The sequence below is a fragment of the Prionailurus bengalensis genome, chromosome X (assembly GCF_016509475.1).
Source record: "Prionailurus bengalensis isolate Pbe53 chromosome X, Fcat_Pben_1.1_paternal_pri, whole genome shotgun sequence".
Classification (NCBI taxonomy): domain Eukaryota; kingdom Metazoa; phylum Chordata; class Mammalia; order Carnivora; family Felidae; genus Prionailurus; species Prionailurus bengalensis.
The window spans coordinates 26,463,133-26,486,112 of NC_057361.1; the positions used below are offsets into that span (position 1 = coordinate 26,463,133).

The following is a 22,980-nucleotide window of genomic DNA, read 5'->3' on the forward strand; positions in this document are numbered from 1 at the left end:
TCCTGCATTCTTAGAAAATGCCTATCCAAAACATTTTTTCATTGTGGTTGTTTTTTTTTCCTATAAAAAGGATACAAAATAAGGGCCCTAAGGTTTGTATTTTTCTAACTTGGTCTGTAATTTTGCATAAAACCTTTCAGTTCTTCCTCATAAATTTATTCTTTTTTCTAACAATATGCCCATTCATTTCTAATTTTCTAATTTCTTTTGAAAGCTCTAGCATTTTAATTGCTTATGGAAACTAATCGATCTCCTATCCTTGACAGTGATTTCATTAAGATCTGATTTTTTTTAAATGAAGTTTTTCATATATATTATTATATTTTGGTCTATAGTGTGGCTTGATCTAAGAACCCAGTCTACCGTTGAGAATCTTAGTAAAAGAATTCCAGGAAATAATAACTTTGTCAAGGTAAGAGATGTCTTCAAAAGTATACTATAAGTAATGCTTGTTTAAAAAAAGGGTTTAGAGATTTCACCTGAAAGACTATTCGGGCCCTATATCCTATCGCACAGTAATTATTGGATACATTTTATAGGCTATCCGCAGATAATTGAGGGTAACTCAAATATTTACCTTTCTGTCTTCTTGCCCTGTGGTGGATTTGAGGATTCATATTCCAAGGTCGATAGGCTGAAGGGGATGATAAAGTGTCCCAGTGGCTTAAGCCATGCTTCCCAGGGCATGCTTCCTGTAATTCAACCATGCTTTCAAAATCTGTCCTTCTTGGTTTCTACTATCTGTCAAAGAAAGTTCCGGATGCTTTGGAGTTTTTAGGCATCTGGATTCAGAGGGACAAAGTAAAAGTCACTCCAACTCCTCCCGAACTCCTCTTCCACTTTATTCATATGAAGGAAGCTTATAAAAATTGCCTATATTTCAGTCCATATGTAGAGCTCTCTTCAGATAAATGAAGGGAGAGAGAATTTTTTTGAAACTGGCAAGGTATTTTTCTTAGCAAGGTCAAGGCCAACTTCTCCTAGCATCCAAAGGAAGTTCTGGGGTGTTTGTTTGTTTATCCCCTTGATATTTATTTGTCAGCAGGACCCTTACGGCAGTGGTTCTTGGTTGTGAAACTAGCGTTCAGATCCCATTAACTGTAGCAATTGAACAGACCATTCCCTACCCTCACCCGCCCGAATAACTTCAGGCTAGTCCTGAATATACCCTCACCCACTTCCTATTCTGTGCCTCTTTGTCACCCTGCCCAACCCTCATCCCCACCTCCAGTTACTTTGCTTCAAGGGATGCATGTTTTTCTCTTCGGTGCCATCGTAGGCCGCTTTTACACTCTCTACCCAAGTCATAACAATGAAATATTACGGACTACCTCACTGTTGGCTCTGTGGGATGATCCTTGGTCCTTCAAAGAGAAACGATCCCATAAATTATTTCCTTTCATTATTTTTGAGCATTGATTTATTTTTTCTAGGAAAGCTAGAAAACCATGAGTTGAGAGTCTTAACTTACAGGGTGCATTAAAGTATTAAATGGCTTGGTTTGAATTTTCTGTAGTTAGGTAATCAATGAGGAGACCAAAGATTGGGGGAGGGGAAAGATAGTTGCATTATTTTGATGTATGTATCTTCTTTACCACTTTCATTTAGCCTTTATAAATAAATCTAGCATTTAATATACTAACAAAAATAGGAGTTGGACTGATCCATTCTAAAGGAATACTGACCCTTTACCCTTTAGTCGGTCCACCGTCTCTTTGCTCCATGTCCTTGCTGAGTTGAGGCAACTCTTTTCTTCTATAGAACAACTCAATGTTGCTTTCCTCTGGCATGTCCTTGAGCTCGACTTTAATCTCCACTTACTTTATGTTATGGTATTTGAATATGTATGTGTGTAAATATATATACTTGTTTATGACATAGTTTTTACACACATAAGTCTATTGCTGTTAAGTCGTCCACGTTTTGAAACAAAATTCTCTGGTGTGGTCGTTAGTCTATGATTTGATGTACTCCCTGATTTTTAATAGTTTAAACTATCACTTTTAGGAAATACAAAATGAAAAGCAGAGTTTTGGACTAGGTTCTGCATGTACTAGTCATCACAAAAGCTAACATCTACGTGTTCACGCTCTAGATCCCAGGGTACTGTGTCATTTAATTTTCTCTTTACCTTGCAACGTGGATGCTCTTTGAACTGCAAACACATCACACTGATCTTTGTTCGTGAACACGCCTTCCTGTGCCACAAGATAGGAAAAGTATTTTTATCCATAATACCAGGGGGCTTGGCTGTAGCGCCATTGAATGTTTTGGGATTTGTTGCGTTTGGGGGGGTTGGTGCTTTATTTTAAACTGTTAGGAATTCACTTTGCTGGCTGAACTTCATAACTGTTTTTAGTCCAAGACAGGCCTTCCACTTAGCACTTACTTCAGTGCCGTGAAACTTCGTTGGCTCCTTGACAATGTGAGAAAAGTTCAAAAGGCTGTTGAAGAGGATAGAGCTCTTTTTGGGACCATTGATTCGTGGCTTATCTGGGTATGTTTAAATATAACGTATGCATGGAGAAAGCTTTTCAGAAATTTTTTATACTGTTTTCTATTAAGAGTTCAAACATTTTAGTTGGCAAAATTAACATTTCAGCCTCCATTTAAGAGGCATTTTTCCTTACTTCCTCCTTAGTTTTTCTTGCTTTATTTCCGTAAAAATGGAGGATGATCGCCAAAACCATGTGTCATGTCTATTCTCTTACGAATAAGTAATTTCGGTAATTAGTAATTAGTAATTAAGGTAGTCTTTTTCTCTTGCCTATCATATATTCTTTTCCACTGGTCATTTCTTTTTTTTATTTTAGAGAGAGAGAGAGGGTGTACACGTTTGCACTCACATGAGTGAGGGAGGGACAGAGGGAGAGAGAGGGAGAATCTCAAGCAGGCCTCATGCTCGGCACGGAGCCCGACACAGGGCTCGATGCCCCAACCGTGAGATCACGACCTGAGCAGAGTATCGAGAGTCAGATACTCAACCCGCTGAGCCACCCAGGTGCCCCTCCACCGGTCATTCTTAAATGCAACAACTATTTAACATGATAAACATCTATGTGACTTTTATCGTTTGCTTTCAGTATTACACAGCTGTCTCTTATTTAAGCCAGAATATAAAACATCATGGTGGAAATTTCACTGTCTAATCTTTTGGCCTAAGCCGAACACGGATGAGTAGAAACTAACATTTTAGACATTTCCCAGATTTATCTTAAAAGTACCTGTTCTCTCTCCCTTTCTCTCTTTCGTTCTCTGTCCTTTTTATCGTGGGCGCTTTCAAATATACCCCAAGGTTGAGGGAAATAGCGTGATGAACCTCTACATCAGTGGGCCAGCTACAGCAGTCAACTCTGGCCAATCTTGTTTCAACTATACTCACACACTCTAGCTCCCCACGGATCATTTTAAAGCAAATCCCCCCCCCACACTTTCATCTGTAATTACTTCAGTAAGTGTATGGTTATCTTTTTCAACGTTCAGGAGAGCGTGGCGAGAATATTGTCCCTGTTCTCATTTACCGCACCCACTGAGCCGATGTTCCAGACCCAGTACCAGGAAGCAGCGCCTTCTCTGCTTGGCCAGGGCCGGCCGTGGGTGGCGCTCTCATGGCCCACCGCTTTCACGCCTGTCACAGTTGACATAGTTCTGACGATCAGTTGCCTGGAACCAGAGTGAGGCAGGCTGCGGCAACTGTGAGCTGCAGGAGACAAGGGAGCGCGTCTTGCTGTGGGTCGAGGGGGACCTGCTCACGGGATGCCGAGATGCCTTTTCTCCGCTTCAGTTCCCGCCTCCCCTCTTAACCGCTCGCACACGAAAGAAAGCGGCAATCCTTTCAGCTCCGCTCTGAGGATATTAACACTAGAGAATTTAAACCTCTGCTTTTGGGATATATGCTTGGGTCGGCGCAGCCCAATGAGAATTGTTATTCTCAAAAAACAAAAACAAAGAAAGAGCAACACAGAGTTCTGGAAGATCCTGAAGAGGCAGACGTGTCAATACAGTTCACTTTGCCAAATCTGAGAAGACTGCATTTTGCAAAGATAACATGAAAACAAAACTGATTTTTCTGTGTAACCACCAATGGACTAGAAGCTGTACTAACGTGGTGGCCACTTAGCCATGTGTGGCCACTGACAGCTTCAGATGTGGCAGGTCTGAATCAACATGTGCTGTGACTGTAACATATATACTGCATTTAAGTAGGTAAAATGTTGGGGCACCTGGCTGGCTCAGTCACTGGAGTGTGTGACTCTTGATCTGGGGCTTGCAAGTGTGAGCCCCACATTGGGCATAGAGACTACTTAAAAATAAAAGAATTTATTAATCAATAGGTAAAATGTCTCCGAAAGAATTTTTTATATTAAAAGGATATTTTGGAGATAGTGGGTTCAATAAAAGATATGCTCTCATTAAAATTAATTTCACTTGCTTCTCTATGCTTTTTTAAAAATTTTTTCAAATATAATTTATTGTCCAATTGGCACCGTGTACAATTGGATGACCGTACAGCACCCAGTGCTCGTTACTTCGCTCTAGTTTTTAAATGTAGCTAGTAGACAGTGTAAAGTTACGTATGTAGCTCGCATTATATTTCTGTGAGACACTGCCAGAAACGTGAACATTCAACAATTGGCACGTTCCATTCTCCTGCTTTCTGCACTCTGCTCCTGATTACAGCCCTTGACGACATGTAATTTAAGTTGCAAATTAGTGCAAATTTAACATGTCCTGTCCTGTTTATTCTGTCTAGAGTTTGACGGGAGGGGCCAACGGAGGTGTCCATTGCACGGATGTAACCAATGCAAGTAGGACGATGCTTTTCAACATTCATTCTCTGGAGTGGGATAAAGAGCTCTGCGAGTGAGTTGGGTTTTGCCCTACAAAGCAATTGCCAGATACGTTACCTATTTATAACCCAAATCTTACTCTTCTCCGATGTCGGCAGAGCACCAGACTTTAATTGTTGGTATTTTAACTACAGTGTATATCCTGCGTATTCAAACAAGAGACTATTGTTGCGTATATAACAGACAGGCCAAATTAAGTGTCTCGATTAGGAAGGTTAGGTTTATTTAGAAACGTACTTTGTGTGTTGTGTGCTTTTTGTTTTTTATCGATTTGTGTCAAATGAGAATGTTAAGTATCCATACCCACAACCATGGTCTGCTGGCTTATTATTTAACTCTGCACTCCAATACATTCATTTTCGAATAGTTATTTACGTTTTCGCTTCTAAATACATATAAATGCGTCCAGATACTTATTTAAAATAGTGTTAAATACGCAGTTTTTAATTGTTTTTCAGATTTTTTGAAATTCCAATGAAAGTTCTTCCAAATGTTCGGAGTTCTTCTGAGATCTATGGCTTAATGGTAAAAAAAAAAAAAAAGTGTTTTAAATTTCATTTTTAAAAAAGCTTTACTATTCAAAACTCCAAAGGCAGTTGTGTTAGCTTTCCTAGTTTGATAGTTGTGACTTTTCTGTAAGTGTTGGTAGTATGTAAGACGAGAATTTAGTGCTGTTTGTATAGTTTAATAACTTAAAAATTTTAGAATCCTCCTTACCAGTTGATTTTGCATTTTATAAACTTTAATTGGCTTTTCTTGGAATATTCTGCTTTTAAAGTATTACCGCAATAATCTAACTACAGAGGGTGGCCTGCGAATGTTTGAGCTGGTTTATTATTTTAATTGAAAAAACTTTAGTAGTTGTGGTGTCAGCTATTTTATGGGAGGGTGTCTTCACATTTTAGTGTTCTTTTTCCTGTTGAATTTCTTTGAATAGCCAAACCATGTTTTTTATATTCGATTCTTTGTCAGCCCCAAAAAAAACTTTAGCAAAGAAACTGAAAGCAAACAGTCTCTTTCCGATTTGTGATTGCTAATTAAACAGGTTTCCATAATGCACATTTTTCTGTCGATTTCACTGAAACCGAGAGAAAAAGTCATTTTAGCAAAAAGCGTGCTTATTATCATTGAGTATCTCTGAGTACGCATCAGGGATGACAAACCTCCAGGAGGATTTGAACTGGTATTTGAACACAAAAATCTAGAATTTACGATAAAAGTTAAAAATATGTCTAAGATAAATTGTAAAAAAAATATATATATTGTTTAGACATTTCATGACAAATATTAGAAACTCTCCTTACAGAGTTAATAAAAATTGAGTTAAATACTGAGTGCTCTGGTTAAAGCTTGAGCAGGCTTCTTAACTATTTCACTTACAATAAAGCTTTCTCAGGTACCGTGAATTTTTTTTAAGGGGAAGCACTGCTCATCTATACTAAAAGTGCTTCGATGACTTCATAGCTGTCTATACACTGACTTGGGTCAGAAAAAAGAACTTATTCTTGAGAAGCAGTTTTAGAGAACGGTTGAAAAAGCATTTACTGGCCTAGTTTTTTCTCTTGCATTTAAAATATTATGCTTCTGTCCCCCTTTCTCCCCCTTGCTGACTATAGAAAATCTCTCATAGTCTGGTGAGTAGGTTGCCCACCAATTATGCTACCCATTCATTTGGAAAAGATACAGTGCATTTCCATTTAGTTTTAGACAAACAGAAGTCCATTTACTAAACAGATTCTTCTAGAATCTCGTGACCTTCCAAATTACTGTAAGCCCTAGGCAAGCTTTAGGTTTTCTTTAAAGTCATTCGTATCTGTTGGTTTTTAAGTTTGCCCTAAGACTGAAAGTGGTGTTTGAAAACAGAAGACCAAGGTGATTTTCCAGAGTGAGAAGTTCTGACGTTCCCCGTGACAAAGTACAGTTGTGATGTGCTTTGGACTTTAGCATAACAGGGAAATGAGATGTAGTTTTTAAATGTCCTAAATGCCTGTCTTAAAGGAAACTTGACCAGCCTTTCAGACTAGTTAGTTGGAAATGCACTGTCCCTTTTTCTGCATGCTTCACCAGAGGACATTCCCAGGAATCCTCCGGAGATCCCTCCCTAAGAAGAAAAAAAGAGCGCTTTATGTGCCTGAATGCACATTAGCAGATCCTGCTGGTAGTCGGATAATAACTTCCAATAGTATAAGCAATGGCTTCTTTTAGTTTCTTAGTATATTAAGATATATAGCCTCTAGGTTTCCTACAGATTCACTGTGTGTTCTTCGCGAAATTTAGCCTTCACTTATTATCCAGGTCCAGATTTTCTAAGAATGTATACAGTACATAAAAACGGCAGGTCTTGAATTAAGCAGAAAGCATGAAAGAAATAAAATAATATCCACCATCTAGAAGATGTTTTCTATTTTGTGAGGCCTAAAAATATACGCTGTTGTTTCCTTATCACTGTAGCCCTGTGAGGTGGCTTCCGTTCTTACCCTCATTCGAGCAGATAGGGAACCTCACGCTCCCGGAGGCTGGGGGACTGGCTCCCAAAGGGCAGACTAAGGGGTCAGTCAGTCCAAAGCTTTCGTTTGGCGCTCTTCCTAGTTGAATATGTTTTTGTTTTTTTTAAATAAGTTCTGTAACATACACAGCCACTTATATCTCATTTTTGTTCTAGAATGCTGGCCATATTTGATCAAAATAAAAACCGCTCTTCGTGACCTAAATTGAACTCTTGCTTAGCTAAACTTGAAGAATGATGTTGGCTCTACAAACAAATAATACCCAATACCCAGACGCGCTTGTGTTTCTTAGCTCGAGTAGTTTGGGTAGGAAGGATAGTCGGTAAAATCCAGCCTTCCAAAATGAGAATGTTCCGTGCTGGTTTGATAGCTATGTGTATGTTCATTTTAAAGGATGCATTCGTTTTCCTTATTAACGGCAATAATAGAAAGAACTATCAGACCCAGGCTTTCTTGTTACCTGGATTCCATTTTGTAGATCAAGAAATTGAGGCAAAGAGAAGTTTCAGCGGCCTGCTCAGTGGCTTAACGCTGACTAACCAAGAGTAGACCCCACGTCTCCTGAGTCCGAGTCCAGTGTTTGACGTCCATTCTCCAATGCCGTGTCTCTTCTTGTCATTCTAGAAATGTCTAGTGTCTGTCTCTGAACCACATATGTAGTTGAATCACTTGCTTTGTCTTGTCTGCCCACATGCTCTGGCATGTTGCTATTCGTGTTCATTCCTGTTGCAGTTTTGTTAGAGACAATAGTTTGTGATTATTCATAATCCTTTTTTCCCAAATTTTATTAGAAAGCTGGGGCCTTGGAAGGTGTGCCAATATCGGGGGTAAGTTTCACCTTCCTGCTACCTCCCCAACCTTAGTCCCCTTCCATGTCATGGGTTTCTTCCTATATCTGAATCAGCCTCCCCCATCCTAAACTATGGAAAACAAATAAAAGCCGCACAATTGGCTGATTCTTGTTCTTATGTGGCACAGTATGGGCCACTGAGAATCTTTTGATTAAATTCTAGCTCTTCCTTCCCATACCTACTATCTTATAGGGGCTTTCAGAAATGGGAAAATGGGGGCTCCTGGGTGGCTCAGTCGGTTAAGCGTCCGACTTCGGCTCACGTCATGATCTCGCAGTTTGTGGGTTTGAGCCCCGCGTGGGGCTCTGTGCTGACAACGTGGAGCCTGGAGCCTGCTTCAAATTCTGTGTCTCCCTCTCTCTCTGCCCCTCCCCCGTTCATGCTGTGTCTCTCTCTGTCTCAAAAATAAATAAGCGTTAAAAAAAAATTAAAAAAAATTCCTTGATAAATAAAAAAAGGAAAAATAAATCCTATGGCTGTTCTAAAAGGAAAATTAATAATATTGTCTTAGTGTTCTTTATTGTCATTTATACTTTCAGTGTTTGGGGGACCAGTCTGCTGCATTGGTGGGACAAATGTGCTTCCAGGATGGACAAGCCAAAAATACGTGAGTTTAAGAAATAAATTAAAAAACCAATGGTGTTTTGTTTGTTTGTTTCTCCCTTTGGTGCTTTGAGGAAAATCTGTTGAAGTTCATCCAGGCTGAGAATCAATAACTTAAGAGTTCCATTAAGATTTTGCCATTTGGTTTTCTTTATCTCCTTCAAATAAAATACATTATGCTGTATGTATACACACTGCTAAGGCTTGTAAAGACCTTAATTTATAAAATTCGATACATATTCCATCCAGAAACTAAGTTTTGGTTTAAAGTATTCATGGTGGGGAGTGGAGGAGGGCAGAGCAGAGGGGAGGCAGAGCCATGATTTAAGCTACATTTCTCCGGGGCACCTGGCCGTCTCCGTTGGTGGAGCGTGTGACTCTTGATCTCGGGGTCATGAATTCAAGCCCCACGTTGGGTATAGAGATTACTTTAAATGTTTTTTAATTAAAAGAATTAAATAAATTTAATTAAATAGACTATATTTTTCAACCTACCGTCCCTATCTTAGACTTTCTCACTATAACTATAAAGTTATATTTTTGTGGGATCTTCCGTGCTGTTTTCCTGCCATTGTGTTTCCCCCCGCCCCCTTCACTCCTTGCGAGTTTCTCCTTCGACAAGAAGCAGAAGCAATGATGGAAGTAGAGATTGGGTGCATGTTTTTCCTTACTACTCATACGTGGGGAGTCTGTAACCAGCGCCATATCTCAGAGCGATAAGGTTTCTCACATTTTCAGATGAAAAAACAGATGCTCAGGAGTGGTTAAGCTACTAAGTGAAAGACATCACCTCTGACCCCAGGTGGATCGGATTCGACTTAGCCGGGGCTCTTAACCTCTCTGTGTTACTGTACCCCATGCAGAGAAGATTCCCGTAGACCCAGCAGGAGACTGTCTACAGTGAATTCTTCTTTTGTAGGGAATTTCCTAATTCTCTCATCAATGTTAACCGCAGTGGTTACGTTCTTCTTTTGTGAATAACGGAATGTCTCACATTTGTAATTAAATATTTTGTAGCCTAGCAGGGTCAGCCGTCCCCATGTGAGAGTGTGACATTATTTGTGTGAGTTTTTCTTGGAGGAGAGAGAAGAGATATGAGAAATCTTTGCAGGGCATGGTGTCCTGTGGGTATGATCAAGAGAGCCTGACTGAGCATGGGTCTGGAAACACGCTCTGCATTCGGGGTTCCAGGCAGCTGCATCAGGAACCAAGAGAAATGATAGACAACTAGGCTGTTTCTCCCCCACCTTCCCCGCTCTGCCAGGCACACTAATGCTGGTCAATACTTGACTCTACTTGTCAAGTCCCTAACCGAGTGTAGAGCACGTGGGAGGTGCCCGATAAAATCGTCTGCTTTTCCTCCTCTCTACTCCCTTCCCGCGTAAGCCTTGACCAGCCAAGTCCTAAAATGATGACTTTAAGCGCGGGAGGGCTTAGCGAGTACCTCTCCAGCCACTGCCGGTTGGAGACGGGAAATAGCAAATGGTAAGATCTCTGGGCCCGTATTTCTCTTCCTGAGGGGGAAAGAACAGAAGTGCACAGTTCATCATGTTACAGATCAGAACTTCGGCGCCGTTAAGAAACTTTGAAAGCCTGTTGTTGGGTTCCAAAGGAAGGGGAGGAAAATCACAGAAGATTATGTTAATAATGAGATGTTTTGAAGAATGAGCTATATCGGCAAGTGCACAGAACACTGAACTAGTAGCAAAGAGGGAAATGGAAGACTGTGTTTAGAGGATGTAGTGAACATTCGGGTAGGGCAGTGGTAGAAAATAAGGCTAGGATCATGTCGTGACGCCCTTAATTTCAGACTGAGGAGTTCTTTCCTGATTAGGCAGTGGGACACCTCTGAAGGTTTATGAACTGGTTTTCAGAGTGACTAGAGTCATTCGTTAACAGCACTGAAGTCCTTGCCCAAAGCGAGGAGAGACTAAACGCAAAGAGGCCACGTAGGCATCCCGATGACGAAGATAAGGACGAAAAAGAGTGGGGACGGAGCAGGAGGCTGTAGGTGGATATCCGGGGCACTGGAGAAGGACGAGAGACAGGAAATAGGTATTGAGTCTAGTCACCTGGGCCCAGTGGGTAGGCTGAGCCGAAGTAAGAAACAGGTCTGAATAGTATGCATTCTGTTTGGGACCTGTCTGTGGTCCTGGTAGGCTGTGCATTGCACACACCTGTGAATATGGAATGAGTTCAGTATCAAAATAGAGCTTTTAAACTTCCCTTATTTAGAGGTGATTTTTAAAGCAGTGGAAATAGATATACCAAGAAAAAGTATACAGGTGCAGGAGATACTTAGGACAGGTAACAGACCCAGGGATGGGCCATTCACTCATTCAGGTGGAAACCCAGGGTAGAGATATTTAAGAGGGAGGCTCGGTCAGCAGTACAAAATACTACAAAAAGGTCACGGAGGCCGAGGATGAGAAGCAACCATCCTACGTAGAAGGTAGGTCCTCAGTGGTGACTTCTAGGCATGAAGCTTCAGTAGAACGCTCAGGACGAAAGCCAGGTGGCACAGGGCCAAAAGAGACGTGGGCAGGTGGAAAACAGAGACAGCCAGACTGAATGTACTTTGCAAAAATGACCATCCAGAAGTGGTGGGCAAAGTAGGCGGTTTGTTACTTAACAAGATCATGGCAAGTTCGGGGCGTTTGTGTTTGTAAGTTCGAGCAAGACCAGAGAATGTTTCTTTGGAGTCTGAGTAGAGGGCAGTTGGGACTTGAAAATGACTGAGAGAGAAGTGATGGGCAGAATGAAGTCCTGAGAGGTTGGAGATAGTGGGATCAAGTGAGTCCGTCCCTTCAAACCTCAGCAGGGAGCAAATGACCGCCATCTCCGAATTCAGTGGAAAGCCCATCTCTGTTTTGATGTGGAGGAACTGATTATGGGTGGTAGTAATTTTTCTTTCAGCTTTTCCAAATTTTCTACTTTTTCTTGAATGAACAGGGATTATTTGAACTTTAAATTTTGCTCTTCAGGGCGAGAACCTAAGATAGATGCCCTCTCTCCCTGGAGGCATTAAGTAGTGTAAAGGAGGCCTTTCACCTCCTTTACAGCTTCCGCCAGGGCCCCTCCCCTCCTCCTGGGCGCCATCTTTGAGGGGGCGCCCTCCTCTGTGAGGGACGGCAGGCAGCCTTTACCATCACAGAGGTTAGAAAAGCCAGACATCTTTCTGGGATGCTCAAACGCAGCACAATCTTGAGAAAGGATAGGTATACCATATAAATGCTGAAAGCTCCATATATGTTTAATGACTGGGGAGAAGAAATAATAACATTTAAGAGAAAAATAATTGCCTGTGTCCTGCTTTGAAAGCTGTGGCCTCTATGTAGCAAGAGTCTCTCCATACACTGATAAGGTTCGTTAATTATCTACTAAGCATACTAACTGAAGAATTCACTTTTATTAAATGCCTCGAGCCTTTGCATCATTCTGGTACTTTAGGATTTGTACACTACTGTTTGGTATACAGAGTGCGTATATGGGGGCCAAATTGGTACAGATTTCTCCTTTAAAAAGCATGAAACCGGTCATTAACTTCCATTTTTAAGAGTAATTATTAAAGGAGATTCATTTAAAATATATAGCCTTTTCAGCATTGTGTTAGTAAAAGGGTGTGGTGATTTATGTGTTTTAATTCGTAAGTTTATTATTGCCTGTACCTGGTTATTTGACTGGTGTCTTTAAAAATGTAGATATTCGCGGGTGGCGCAGTCGGTTAAGCGGCCGACTTCAGCTCAGGGCATGATCTCTCGGTCCCTGAGTTCGAGCCCCGCGTCGGGCTCTGTGCTGACCGCTCAGAGCCTGGAGCCTGTTTCCGATTCTGTGTCTCCCTCTCTCTGACCCCCCCGCCCCCGTTCATGCTCTGTCTCTCCCTGTCTCAAAAATAAATAAAACGTTAAAAAAAAATTAAAAAAAAAAGTAGATATTCGCTGGGGCGCCTGGCTGCCTCAGTTGGTAGAACACGTGACTCTTGATCTTGGGGTTGTGAGTTCGAGCTCCGTGTTGAATGTAGAGATTACTTAACAGTAAAATCTTTTTGAAAATTTTACTTTAAAGAATTGTTTTAATGTTTATTCATTTTAGAGAGAGAGACAGAGTGTGGGTGGGGGAGGAGCAGAGAGCGGGAGACACAGAATCCAAATCAGGCTCCAGGCTCTGAGCTGTCGGCACGGAGCCCGACGCGGGGCTCGTGAGATCATGACCTGAGCCAAAGTCAGATGCTTAACTGACTGAGCCACCCAGGAGCCCCTAAAAATTTTTTTTTTATTTTAGAAAGAGAGAATGCACGGGTGGGGTAGAGGGACAGAGGGAAAGAGAGAGAGAATCGTAAGCAGGCTCCACATTCAGTGTGGATCCCAATCCCGGGCTCGATTCCACAACCCTGGGATCCTGACCTGAGCTGAAATCAAGAGTCAGATGCTCAAATGCCTGAGCCACCCCAGGTGCTCCAATAAAATCTTTTGGAAAAATGTAGATAATTCACTTATCACATGCTCCTTGAATGTGTTAAACTGTTCACGTGCAGTCAGAGAATATATTCGAGTGAGAAGGGATAGAAGGTCTCGGGTTCATTCTTCTTCACGACAGCGGTGCGTGGAAAAATGTTTTTTGGAAAAAATTGCCCTCGGTTTCTATTTTCTCCGCACGACAAACGCAGCCGATAAGGTCTGCTGACTTAGTGCTAACTGGTAGTAGCTTCCGCTGGGATCCCTCTGGCCGCCCCGGGACCGCATGCTCCCCCTTCTCCCACCTGCTGGAATGTCAGAGAACACAGCAGCAGGGCCCTGCTGCCCGTGGGGAGGGAATCCCAAGCTTGGGCAGGCCTGTTCGTGGAGAGCCACGGTTGATAGTCGCAGCCAACTGTTTCCCTGTGACCCCTGCTGGTATCAGTTTGGATAATTTCTCTCCCTGGCCCAAGTCATAACCACTCACTCACGTCCAATGCCACACTTGTCGCCGAGTCCAAGGCTTATGCTAATAAGGCTGCCATAAAATAAATGCACTTTTTCACGTCAGCGGTGTTCCATTCTGGCTCCGTCTCTGCCACCTGTTTAGCATGCCCTATCCTGCAGAGAGGATATATGTGCCTCCATGCCACTCCTGTCACCGAGGTCCAGCTGCACTTCCCTGCACTCTGGACCTAGCCTCCCCTCCATGCCCCAAGATAGCCCTGGGTCTCATTTCCCGCCTGTGCTAATGATGGACCTAAGCAGCCCGCTTAGGGAAATGCCTCATTCCATGTGGGTTAGTAGCAATGTAACTGTGACTGGACATAGAATTTGTTGGGATTGGCTGATATTTTAGAAACACAGTCCTGGGCTATGACTAAGTACTAAATACCATGCTTGCATTTTTCCATTAGGATCTCACTAAGTACATTTTCTTCTAGACTTATCTTTAAAACGTTATTCCAAAAGGAGTATGTAATGCTTCTTAACTTTGGGAACTTTTCTAAAACTTGAAGATGACGACTTTGATCGTGCTGAGTTAAACGTCGTTTTGAATGATTCGTATTATTCTTTCATGATGTATTTTTAATAAAATTGTCACGCTGTTCGTTCTTCTCCTAACTACAGGTATGGAACAGGCTGCTTCTTACTGTGTAATACAGGCCGTAAGGTTGGTGTTTTCCGATTAAAAGATTGCTGAAAGTCTTCTTTAACTTCCTATCAAGAGTGCTTGAGCATAATTTGCTATTAAGTTACTTAGGATTCTGCAGATTTTCTTTAATGTTTGCTTTTTAAAAAAACTTATGTATCGTTTAATTTACATCCAAGTTAGCATATGGTGCAACAATGACTTCAGGAGTAGATTCCTTCGTGCCCCTTCTCCATTTAGCCCATTCCCCCCCCACACCCCCTCCAGGAACCCTCTCTTTGTTCTCCATATTGAGGAGTCTCTTCTGTTTTGTCCCCCTCCCTGTTTTTATATTATTTTTGCTTCCCTGCCCTTATGTTCATCTGTTTTGTCTCTTAACTCCTCATATGAGTGAAGTCATATGATACCTGTCTTTCTCTGAATGACTGATTTCGCTTAGCATCATACCCTTCAGTTCCATCCACGTAGTTGCAAATGACAAGATTTCATTCCTTTTGATTGCCGAGTAATACTCCAGTGTGTGTGTGTGTGTGTGTGTGTGTGTGTGTACACATATACATTTATCCATTCATCCATCGATGGACGTTTGGGCTTTTTCCATACTTTGGCTATTGTCAATAGTGCTGCTATAAACATTGGGGTGCGTGTGCCCCTTCGAAACAGCACACCTGTATCCCTTGGATAAATGCCTAGTAGTGCAATTGCTGGGTTATTAACTCTTCATTGGGGTTTAATTTAGAGCTCAATAAAAATGATGACAATCACTAAATTTCAGTGGCTCTAGTAAGAATCATTTTAGGTTCTTTGAATTTTCTATGTGTATCTTTAATTGTGGTGGGATAGCTACGCTCGGACCTGACCCTGTCAGACTCTTAATGCAAATCTAATCTGGAGCAAGGGATAAGCTTTTTATACTGTTTTAAGTGTACTGTCCTTAATACTAGTAATTTTAGCTGTTTAGATTTATTTTTTTAATTGTTACATATTTATTGAATTGTTTTCTACCTGGTTCCTGTTAGCTTTTCCAAATAGTCTTCTGCCAACCTGTTAATTTCTTGGCGGCTGAAGTATTTTTCTGTGTCCCGCAGTGTGTGTTTTCTGAACACGGCCTTCTGACCACAGTGGCTTACAAGCTCGGCAGAGACAAGCCGGTGTATTATGCGTTGGAAGTAAGTACCTCTCAATCAATGTGGATAATATGACGAACAGTCACAGCCAGGGAGAGTCACAGTGCTTCCTAACACCTTTTCTGGTAGATTTTCATAGATGATAAGACTGGAAAAAAAAAAAACAAACAACCTCAATTTTTTTTTTTCTTGGCATTTGGTTAAGTGGAAGGAACCTGGCAGTGAGCTGGGGTCAGCACTCCCAGGGGATCTGGAGGACGTCGGCTCCTGGATCTTTTGCCGGTCACTTGAGGCACCTTGCAGCCGCTTGGCACGGTGTAAGATTTTCTGTCCGTGAAGTTTAGTGCAGGTGTTGACTTGCTCGCCAGTATTCCCCGTCAGCTGGAAAATGCTGTGTTTTTTGTAACTGCAGCGCCCCGGTGTTCCAAAGAGCACCACCGGGGGCAAACGCAGATGAATTCCCTCCATGTGTCTCCCCATAAAAATAAATTTTGTCTCACATTTTGACGTGGGAAAGAAAGTGAGGAGACTGATGCCAGTTTTCAGTGGAAGCGTTTCTTCCGAATACATTTGTCAATTCTAGTAGGAATATATCAGCCTAAGCCTGTAGGGCGTGGTGAATTTGTATTAGGAACGTTAGTAACTTTTCTAGATGAGGTCGAAGAAGCAGTACTCTTTTTATAAAATCGGGTACGTTCCTTTTTTTCCTAAAGATTTTATTTATTTATTTATTTATTTATTTATTTAGGGGAGAGTGTGAGCAAGGGAGAGGTAGAGAGAGGGGGACAGAGGATCTGAAGCGGGCTCTGCGCTGACAGGCTGACCGCAGTCAACCCGACATGGGGCTCGGACTCACGAACTGTGAGATCATGACCTGAAGCCGAATCCGGACACTTAACCGACTGAGCCACCCAGGCGCCCCTACAGTTCATTTTAAATGGCTCCCTTGTAATGTATAGATATACAATTGATCTGAAGATTTACTGAGGCTTCTTTCCTAAAGGATCTGATAATAATTTGGTCACAAGCGTTAGACTTCTGTTTAGAGTTCAAACATTGTATTAGTTGCTATGCCTAGAGCACAAAGAATTTTCGGGTTTTGTCTTGCCCCCTCCCTGCATAAGCACTGTGCTCTCTCCCCCAACCCCTTTTCTATGGATAATAGAAACGTTTAGGAATAATAACGGTATCCTATCATTTCTCAGAAGTTAAATTCCTACAAGCCCTGTTCTGCTCTGTTTCCTGCTGTGCAAAGTGCTTATTAGTACAGCGCTGGGCACATCAGATATGTACTATCTGATAAATGTCACCCTATAGCAATTAAGTAAGCCGAACAGCTTAAAGAGTCTTTTCCCCTTATACTGGAGACAGTCGTTTAGAATTATAGATGCCTTAGACCTGGAAAGGGACGCTGCGATAGGGCTTACCTGGTTTCAACTTCCCTCCCAATATGAAGAATCTTATCTTCTTTCCCTCATCGATAGCCTTCCGACTTCTGTTTGAAGATGGCACCCAAAAAGGCTCCTTAGACGTAGATCAGCTGTCAAAAGCATTCAAATACTAACAGGCACCTGTCGGTTTTTCTGGGTCTTCTTGCTCTAGGATAAACTCCTCCAGTGTCCTGATGTCATACAGTTTCTGGATCCTTTCTAGTTCTGGACTCCCTTCATGAGACGCATTCCAATTTGTCGGCATCTTCCAGAATGGAATAGAATATTCCGCATGTAGTCAGACCTGTACTCACTAGTGTGATTTGTTCCTCTCTGACCATAAACACTGCTTTTGCCACTCTAACCTGAGAGTTCATTCATTTAGTCTAATAACCCCACCATATCATCGCCTCCGGGAGCAGATGTTAGAATATCTGGCGCTTTCTCAAATGACTCCTTATCAAGCCAAGTCCTCTCCCTCTCCATTCCGTATTTGGGCAGATCTTGCTTTTTTCCTTAAGTCATCTCTACACCCAACATGAGGCTTGAACTCAGACCCCAAGATCAAGAGTCACATGCTCTCATGACTGAGCCAGCCGGGCATCCCTGCAGATCTTTTGTTAATCTGAATTCAGGTCTTTGTTTCTTCCTGTTAAATTTCGTGATAGTGATTTCAGCCTATTGTGACATTGTGGGTTCCTTTTCACTCTTTGTTATTTTTCCAGTTTTGCCTCATCTGGAGACTTAACAGGCACATGCTTTATGATTTTGTTTCAATCCGTGTAATTTTTTAAAAGATTCAGAGAATTTGAAAGCTGACACGGCCAGTAGTAGATCAGATGACAACAGGCTTCCCTACCCCCTCACAAGGAATTTGAGAGTCGGAAGTGAAATTGGAGTCACTTGGCCAAAGTAACTTTTGAAAGCTAGTAAGTAGCAGGTCCAGGATGCAAATTCAGGTTATTAGACATCAAAATCTAGACCCCCTGGGCCACCCACTGTGCCATCGCAGTTCTCCTGAGTCCGGTGTTCTTTTCACTACATCTCAGGTCACTCCTTTCATCTCCTAACCTAGCAGCCTGAGCCACAACATGTACACTTACACACACACACACACACACACACACACACACACGTTCACAGTAGTAGATAGGATTTTGTTTTCTGTGTCTTCTTTCTTTTCAGTTAACAGACATGTAAAAACATTGAAGCAGACCAAATGAGAGGGCAAAGGAGAAAGCTACCTTGGGAAAACTTTTTCTCGCTACATTCCTGCTAATTCCACTGGGTCACACCACTTCCATGTTTCGTAAGTGCTTACAGAGTATATAGTTGATGATCATTGCTTTAATTTGACAGATTGTTGTTAGGCTTGGCGACCTGAGGTATTAAAATTTCACTTTGTGGGGCACCTGGATGGCTCAGTCGGTTAAGTGTCTGACTTCGGCTCAGGACACGATCTCGCGGTTCGTGAGTTGGAGCCTCGCGCCGGGCTCTGGGCTGACGGCTCGGAGCCTGGAGCCTGCTTCGGATTCTGGGTCTCCCTCTCTCTCTGCCCCTCCCCTGCTAGACTCTGTCTCTCTCTCCTTCAAAATAAATAAACATTAAAAAAAATTATTTTAGGGGCGCCTGGGTGGCGCAGTCGGTTAAGCGTCCGACTTCAGCCAGGTCACGATCTCGCGGTCCGGGAGTTCGAGCCCCGCGTCGGGCTCTGGGCTGATGGCTCAGAGCCTGGAGCCTGTTTCTGATTCTGTGTCTCCCTCTCTCTCTGCCCCTCCCCCGTCCATGCTCTGTCTCTCTCTGTCCCAAAAATAAATAAAAAACATTGAAAAAAAAATTTTTTTTAATTATTTTAAAAAATCTATAAAAAAATTTCACTTTGCATTTTTTAAAAACTGAAGCAATAGCTGTGTACCTCACATCGTTTAGTCTTCCACTGTCCCTCTGCTGATTTGGAAGGAACATAATGCATTTCTCTGTGCTTTTGTTGTTTTGGGTTTCATTTCTTTTGTGGGCACCTTTAAACTTTTTAAAAAAATTTTTTTAGTGTTTATTTTTTTAGAGAGAGGCAGAGCACGAGCAGGGGAGGGACAGAGAGAGAGAGAGAGAGAGAGAGAGAGACAGAGGATCTGAAGTTCGAACTGGACCTGAGCCGAAGTCAGACACTCAACTGACTGAGCCATCCAGGCGTCCCAGCACCTTTTCATTTTTAAGATGTTACTTAACTATATATTTTCCTAACCGTGTTTATAGTTGTTTAGTATTTATTTTTAAATTCCCACCCATGATGATGACCTCGAATGCTTTTCCTCTGTCACCTCCAACAGCAATCATGTCATTGAGCTTAGTAAAGGTTTCATTTCCCCTTTTTCTTAAACATGCAGGAATAAGTTCTGTTTTCTTTCTAGTCCATTGTATATCATACTTATTGGCTTATTTTATCATTTTCTGTGTCCACTGTCATTTCTTTGGGGTGAAACTTTTCGTGGCCCTACCGCCATTTTTTCCTTGCAGAGGGCCATCCTTTTGTAGTTCTCTTACTCAGAATCTGAGGTAGTAAGGTCTAGTCCTTTTAGGTTTGTCTGTATTTTTTTTTTAACGTTTATCTATTTTGAGTGAGAGAGAAAAGGTGTGAGTGGGGGACGGGCGGAGAGAGAGAATCTGAAACAGGCTCCATGCTCCGCACTGGAGCCCGACCTGGGTCTCAATCTTCGGACTGTGAGATGGACCTGAGGTGAAATCAAGAGTTGGATGCTTGGGGCGCCTGGGTGGCTCAGTCAGTTAAGTGTCCCACTGCTCAGGTCATGATCTCGCGTTTCATGGGTTCGAGCCCCTCCTCGGGCTCTGTGCTGACAGCTCGGAGCCTGGAGCCCGCTTCAGATTCTGCGTCTCCCTCTTTCTCTCCCCCTTCCCCATTCCCACTGTCACTCTCGCTCCCTCGAAAATAAATAAACGTTAAAAAATTAAAAAAAAAAAAAGAGTTGGATGACTTAACCAACTGAGCCCCCCAAGCGCCCCAAGTTTATCTTTATTTTGCCCTCTCTCTGGGGTGTTGTTTCTCCACCATCTTTCTAACATCATTGAACACCGTTGAACGTGTAACATCATCAAAGTTCTCTGGTTTTCCTATGATGTGCCTGGGTTTGGATTTGATTTCACTCATCCTGTTAGATAAACTGGATACAAGTCTGTCTCGAGGTCTGAGAAATCTTCAGCAGGTGTCTCTTTTAAACACTGCTACTCTACCATTGTCACTGCCCTCTTCTGTGACTGCTAGCGTATGGGTGTTGGAACCCTTCAAACCAGCCTTGATGTCCCTGAACCGCTCTTTTACGTATTTTTCATCCCTTGGCTTCTCTGCGCTGCATCTCCAGGGAGCTACTCACTACCTACCTTACATTCCAAACCCTCTCTTTAAAACAAAACAAAAACTGTTTTTATTGTGAAATATGAAACACGTACAGAAGAATGCATAACAGACCAAAGTACAGCTTGACAAATGATTATAAGGAGAAGGCCCAGGTCGGGAAACAGAACACCGCCCCCAGCCAGGAACCCCTGTGCGCCCCTCCCACCCCCAGCCTCTCCCTGTCCCCTAGGGAAACCAGTGTCCTGCCTTTTATTACAATCACTTCCTTACTTTTCTTTAGAGTTCCGACACATGCTATGCACAACCTTGAACCCCGAAGTTGAGTTTTGCGTGTTTTCAATACTTTATATATTAAAAAATATAAAAGAGAAAGTGAGAGAGATCAAGTCATACAGTATGTATCCTTTGATGTGGCTTCTTGCGCTCAGTATCACATCTGTGAGGGTCGTCCGCATTGTTACACAGAGCTGTGATAGCACCCCTTCTTGTTACCAAACGAAAATGCCACGGTTTAGTATTTATCCAACTGTCGACGACCTTTCAGTTGTTTTCTGTTTTCGTCCATGATGAAAAATGCTACCGTGAACAATTTTGTATACATCTCCTGTGTACGTATTTCTGTAGGAGTAGAATTCGTAGGCAGTAGATTATGAGTATCTTCCCTCTGAGTAGATAAACGCAAACCAGTTTTCACACCAAAGGCATCAAGTTACACTGTCATGGGCAGTGTATGGGAACACTGCCTCCTCTCTTCCGTCTATTCTAGAGTTGATCCCACCTATTACATTCTTTTTTTTTTAATACTTATTTTTGAGAGAGACAGAGACTGAGAGAGAGAGAGAGAGAGACTGGGGGAGGGGTAGAGAGAGCAGGAGGCATGGAATCCGGAGCAGACTCCAGCCTCTGAGCTGTCAGCACAGAGCCCTACTCCGGGCTCGAACCCACAAACTGTGAGATCACAACCTGAGCCAAAACCAAGAGCCAGATGCTTAACCACCCAAGCCACCCAGGTGCTCTGCCAGGTGTTTTTTTTTTTTAATGTTTATTCTTGAGAGAGACAGAGCGTGAGTGGGTGAGGGGCAGAGAGAGAGAGAGAGAGAGAGAGATGGAGACACAGAATCCAAAGCAAGCTTCAGGCTCTGAGCTGTCAGCACAGAGCCTGTCGTGGGACTCGAACCCACAAACCGTGAGATCATGGCCTGAGCCGAAGTCGGACGCTTAAACAACAGAGCCACCCAGGCACCCCAAGCCCCTCCAGGATTTTTAACTGGTTATTTGTTCATATCCACCTGATTTTATTTTGCTTGTCTTTTCTTTTGATTCATAATTTAATGGCTGTTTTTTAACATAGAAATCGTGCCTTAATTTATCTCTTTGAATACTTTCAGCACTTACTCTAAAGTCTTTGTCAGAGTGGAGTGAATTTTTTTAATTTTTTTAATGTTTATTTATTTTTGAGAGAGACAGAGACAGAATGCGAGTGGTTTAGGGGCAGAGAGAGAGGGAGACACAGAATCCGAAGCAGCCTCCGTGCTCCGAGCTGTCAGCACAGAGCCCGACGCGGGGCTCGAACTCCCGAGCTGTGAGATCATGGCCTGAGCCGAAGTCGGACACTCAACCGACTGAGCCACCCAGGCGCCCCAGAGTGGGGTGAATTCTTTTCCAGCTGTTAAGTTTAGTTTACTGGTTTCCTGATAATAGATTTCTTCGTGTGTCTTGAAATTTTTACTTCTAGTGTCATGTTTTAAAGCCACAGCCTCTGTCGGCCCGTAGTTCTCCCCACACAAGCGGGAGAGCGCCACCTAGCCCTTGGCGTCAGGCACTGAAGCCGATGCTATTCCTTGTGTCACACAAGACATTTGGGACCCTTTTCCTCTGGAGGAGCCGGGTCCCGGCCACCACTCCTGCCTCCTGACACATACAGAAAACCTAAGCAGAACCTTGCGGTCTGAAGCCCTGTGCGGTTGGTGCATTTCTCTTTCTGTCCACATCCACCGCCGCTCTGCATCTGAGTCAGCACATGCTGTTTTGGTGTTCCCTTTTTATATTTTGCCCTGTTATCCTCTGTGTCGAGAACAGAGAGAGGGGATTTTTAAAGTGCAAACTCACCATTTCTGATGTGGACATCACCAAAAGAATTCTTTTTCTTTCTCCCTGCTCCCTGGCATGTGATGCTTCCAGGCCCGACGTGTTACCATCTCTAAGCTCCAATTTTCATTATTGGTGCAAAGGAATTGGGGCTCGTGATCCTTGAGTTGTTCTAAAACTTTCAACTCCTACTAAACCGCTTTAATTTGTCCCACTCTTTCACTAGAAAATTTCCCTTTGCTTTAAAGATTTTTTATTTTCAAGCAATCTCTACACCCGATGTGGGGCTCAAACTCTACAGCCCCGAGGTCAAGAGTCCCACGCTGCACCCACTGAGCCAGCCAGGCGCCCCCACTAGAACATTTTTCTTGGTGGCGGGAGAGGTTGAAGCAAACCGGAGCAGTTACGTGGTTCCGCCCTTTCTCTGCCACCTGCTCATAGGACCCACCTGCCTTAAGCCATGCTTCTCCCTTTCCTCGTTTATCTTCTTCCAAGTATTATTTCACACACACAAAAAATCCCTTTGGGGGCCTTTAGTATTTCTGAG

At 42.7% G+C, this 22,980-nt stretch overlaps 1 protein-coding gene across 10 annotated transcripts in view; it reads left to right on the top strand.

Annotated features, from left to right (window-relative positions):
• The window catches only part of GK (glycerol kinase), a 77,504-nt gene that overhangs the window by 35,911 nt on the left and 18,613 nt on the right, over positions 1-22,980 (top strand). For 6 of the 10 annotated variants that reach the window (XM_043570983.1, XM_043570981.1, XM_043570980.1 and 3 more), the window contains 9 exons: positions 336-412; positions 2,360-2,497; positions 4,754-4,863; positions 5,309-5,375; positions 6,467-6,484; positions 8,149-8,184; positions 8,748-8,815; positions 14,397-14,439; positions 15,507-15,587. In XM_043570983.1, coding sequence (XP_043426918.1) covers positions 336-412; positions 2,360-2,497; positions 4,754-4,863; positions 5,309-5,375; positions 6,467-6,484; positions 8,149-8,184; positions 8,748-8,815; positions 14,397-14,439; positions 15,507-15,587 — 638 coding nt within the window. The remainder of the gene's footprint in view (positions 1-335; positions 413-2,359; positions 2,498-4,753; positions 4,864-5,308; positions 5,376-6,466; positions 6,485-8,148; positions 8,185-8,747; positions 8,816-14,396; positions 14,440-15,506; positions 15,588-22,980) is intronic. The other 4 variants (XM_043570986.1, XM_043570982.1, XM_043570987.1 and 1 more) reach the window with 1 other exon arrangement.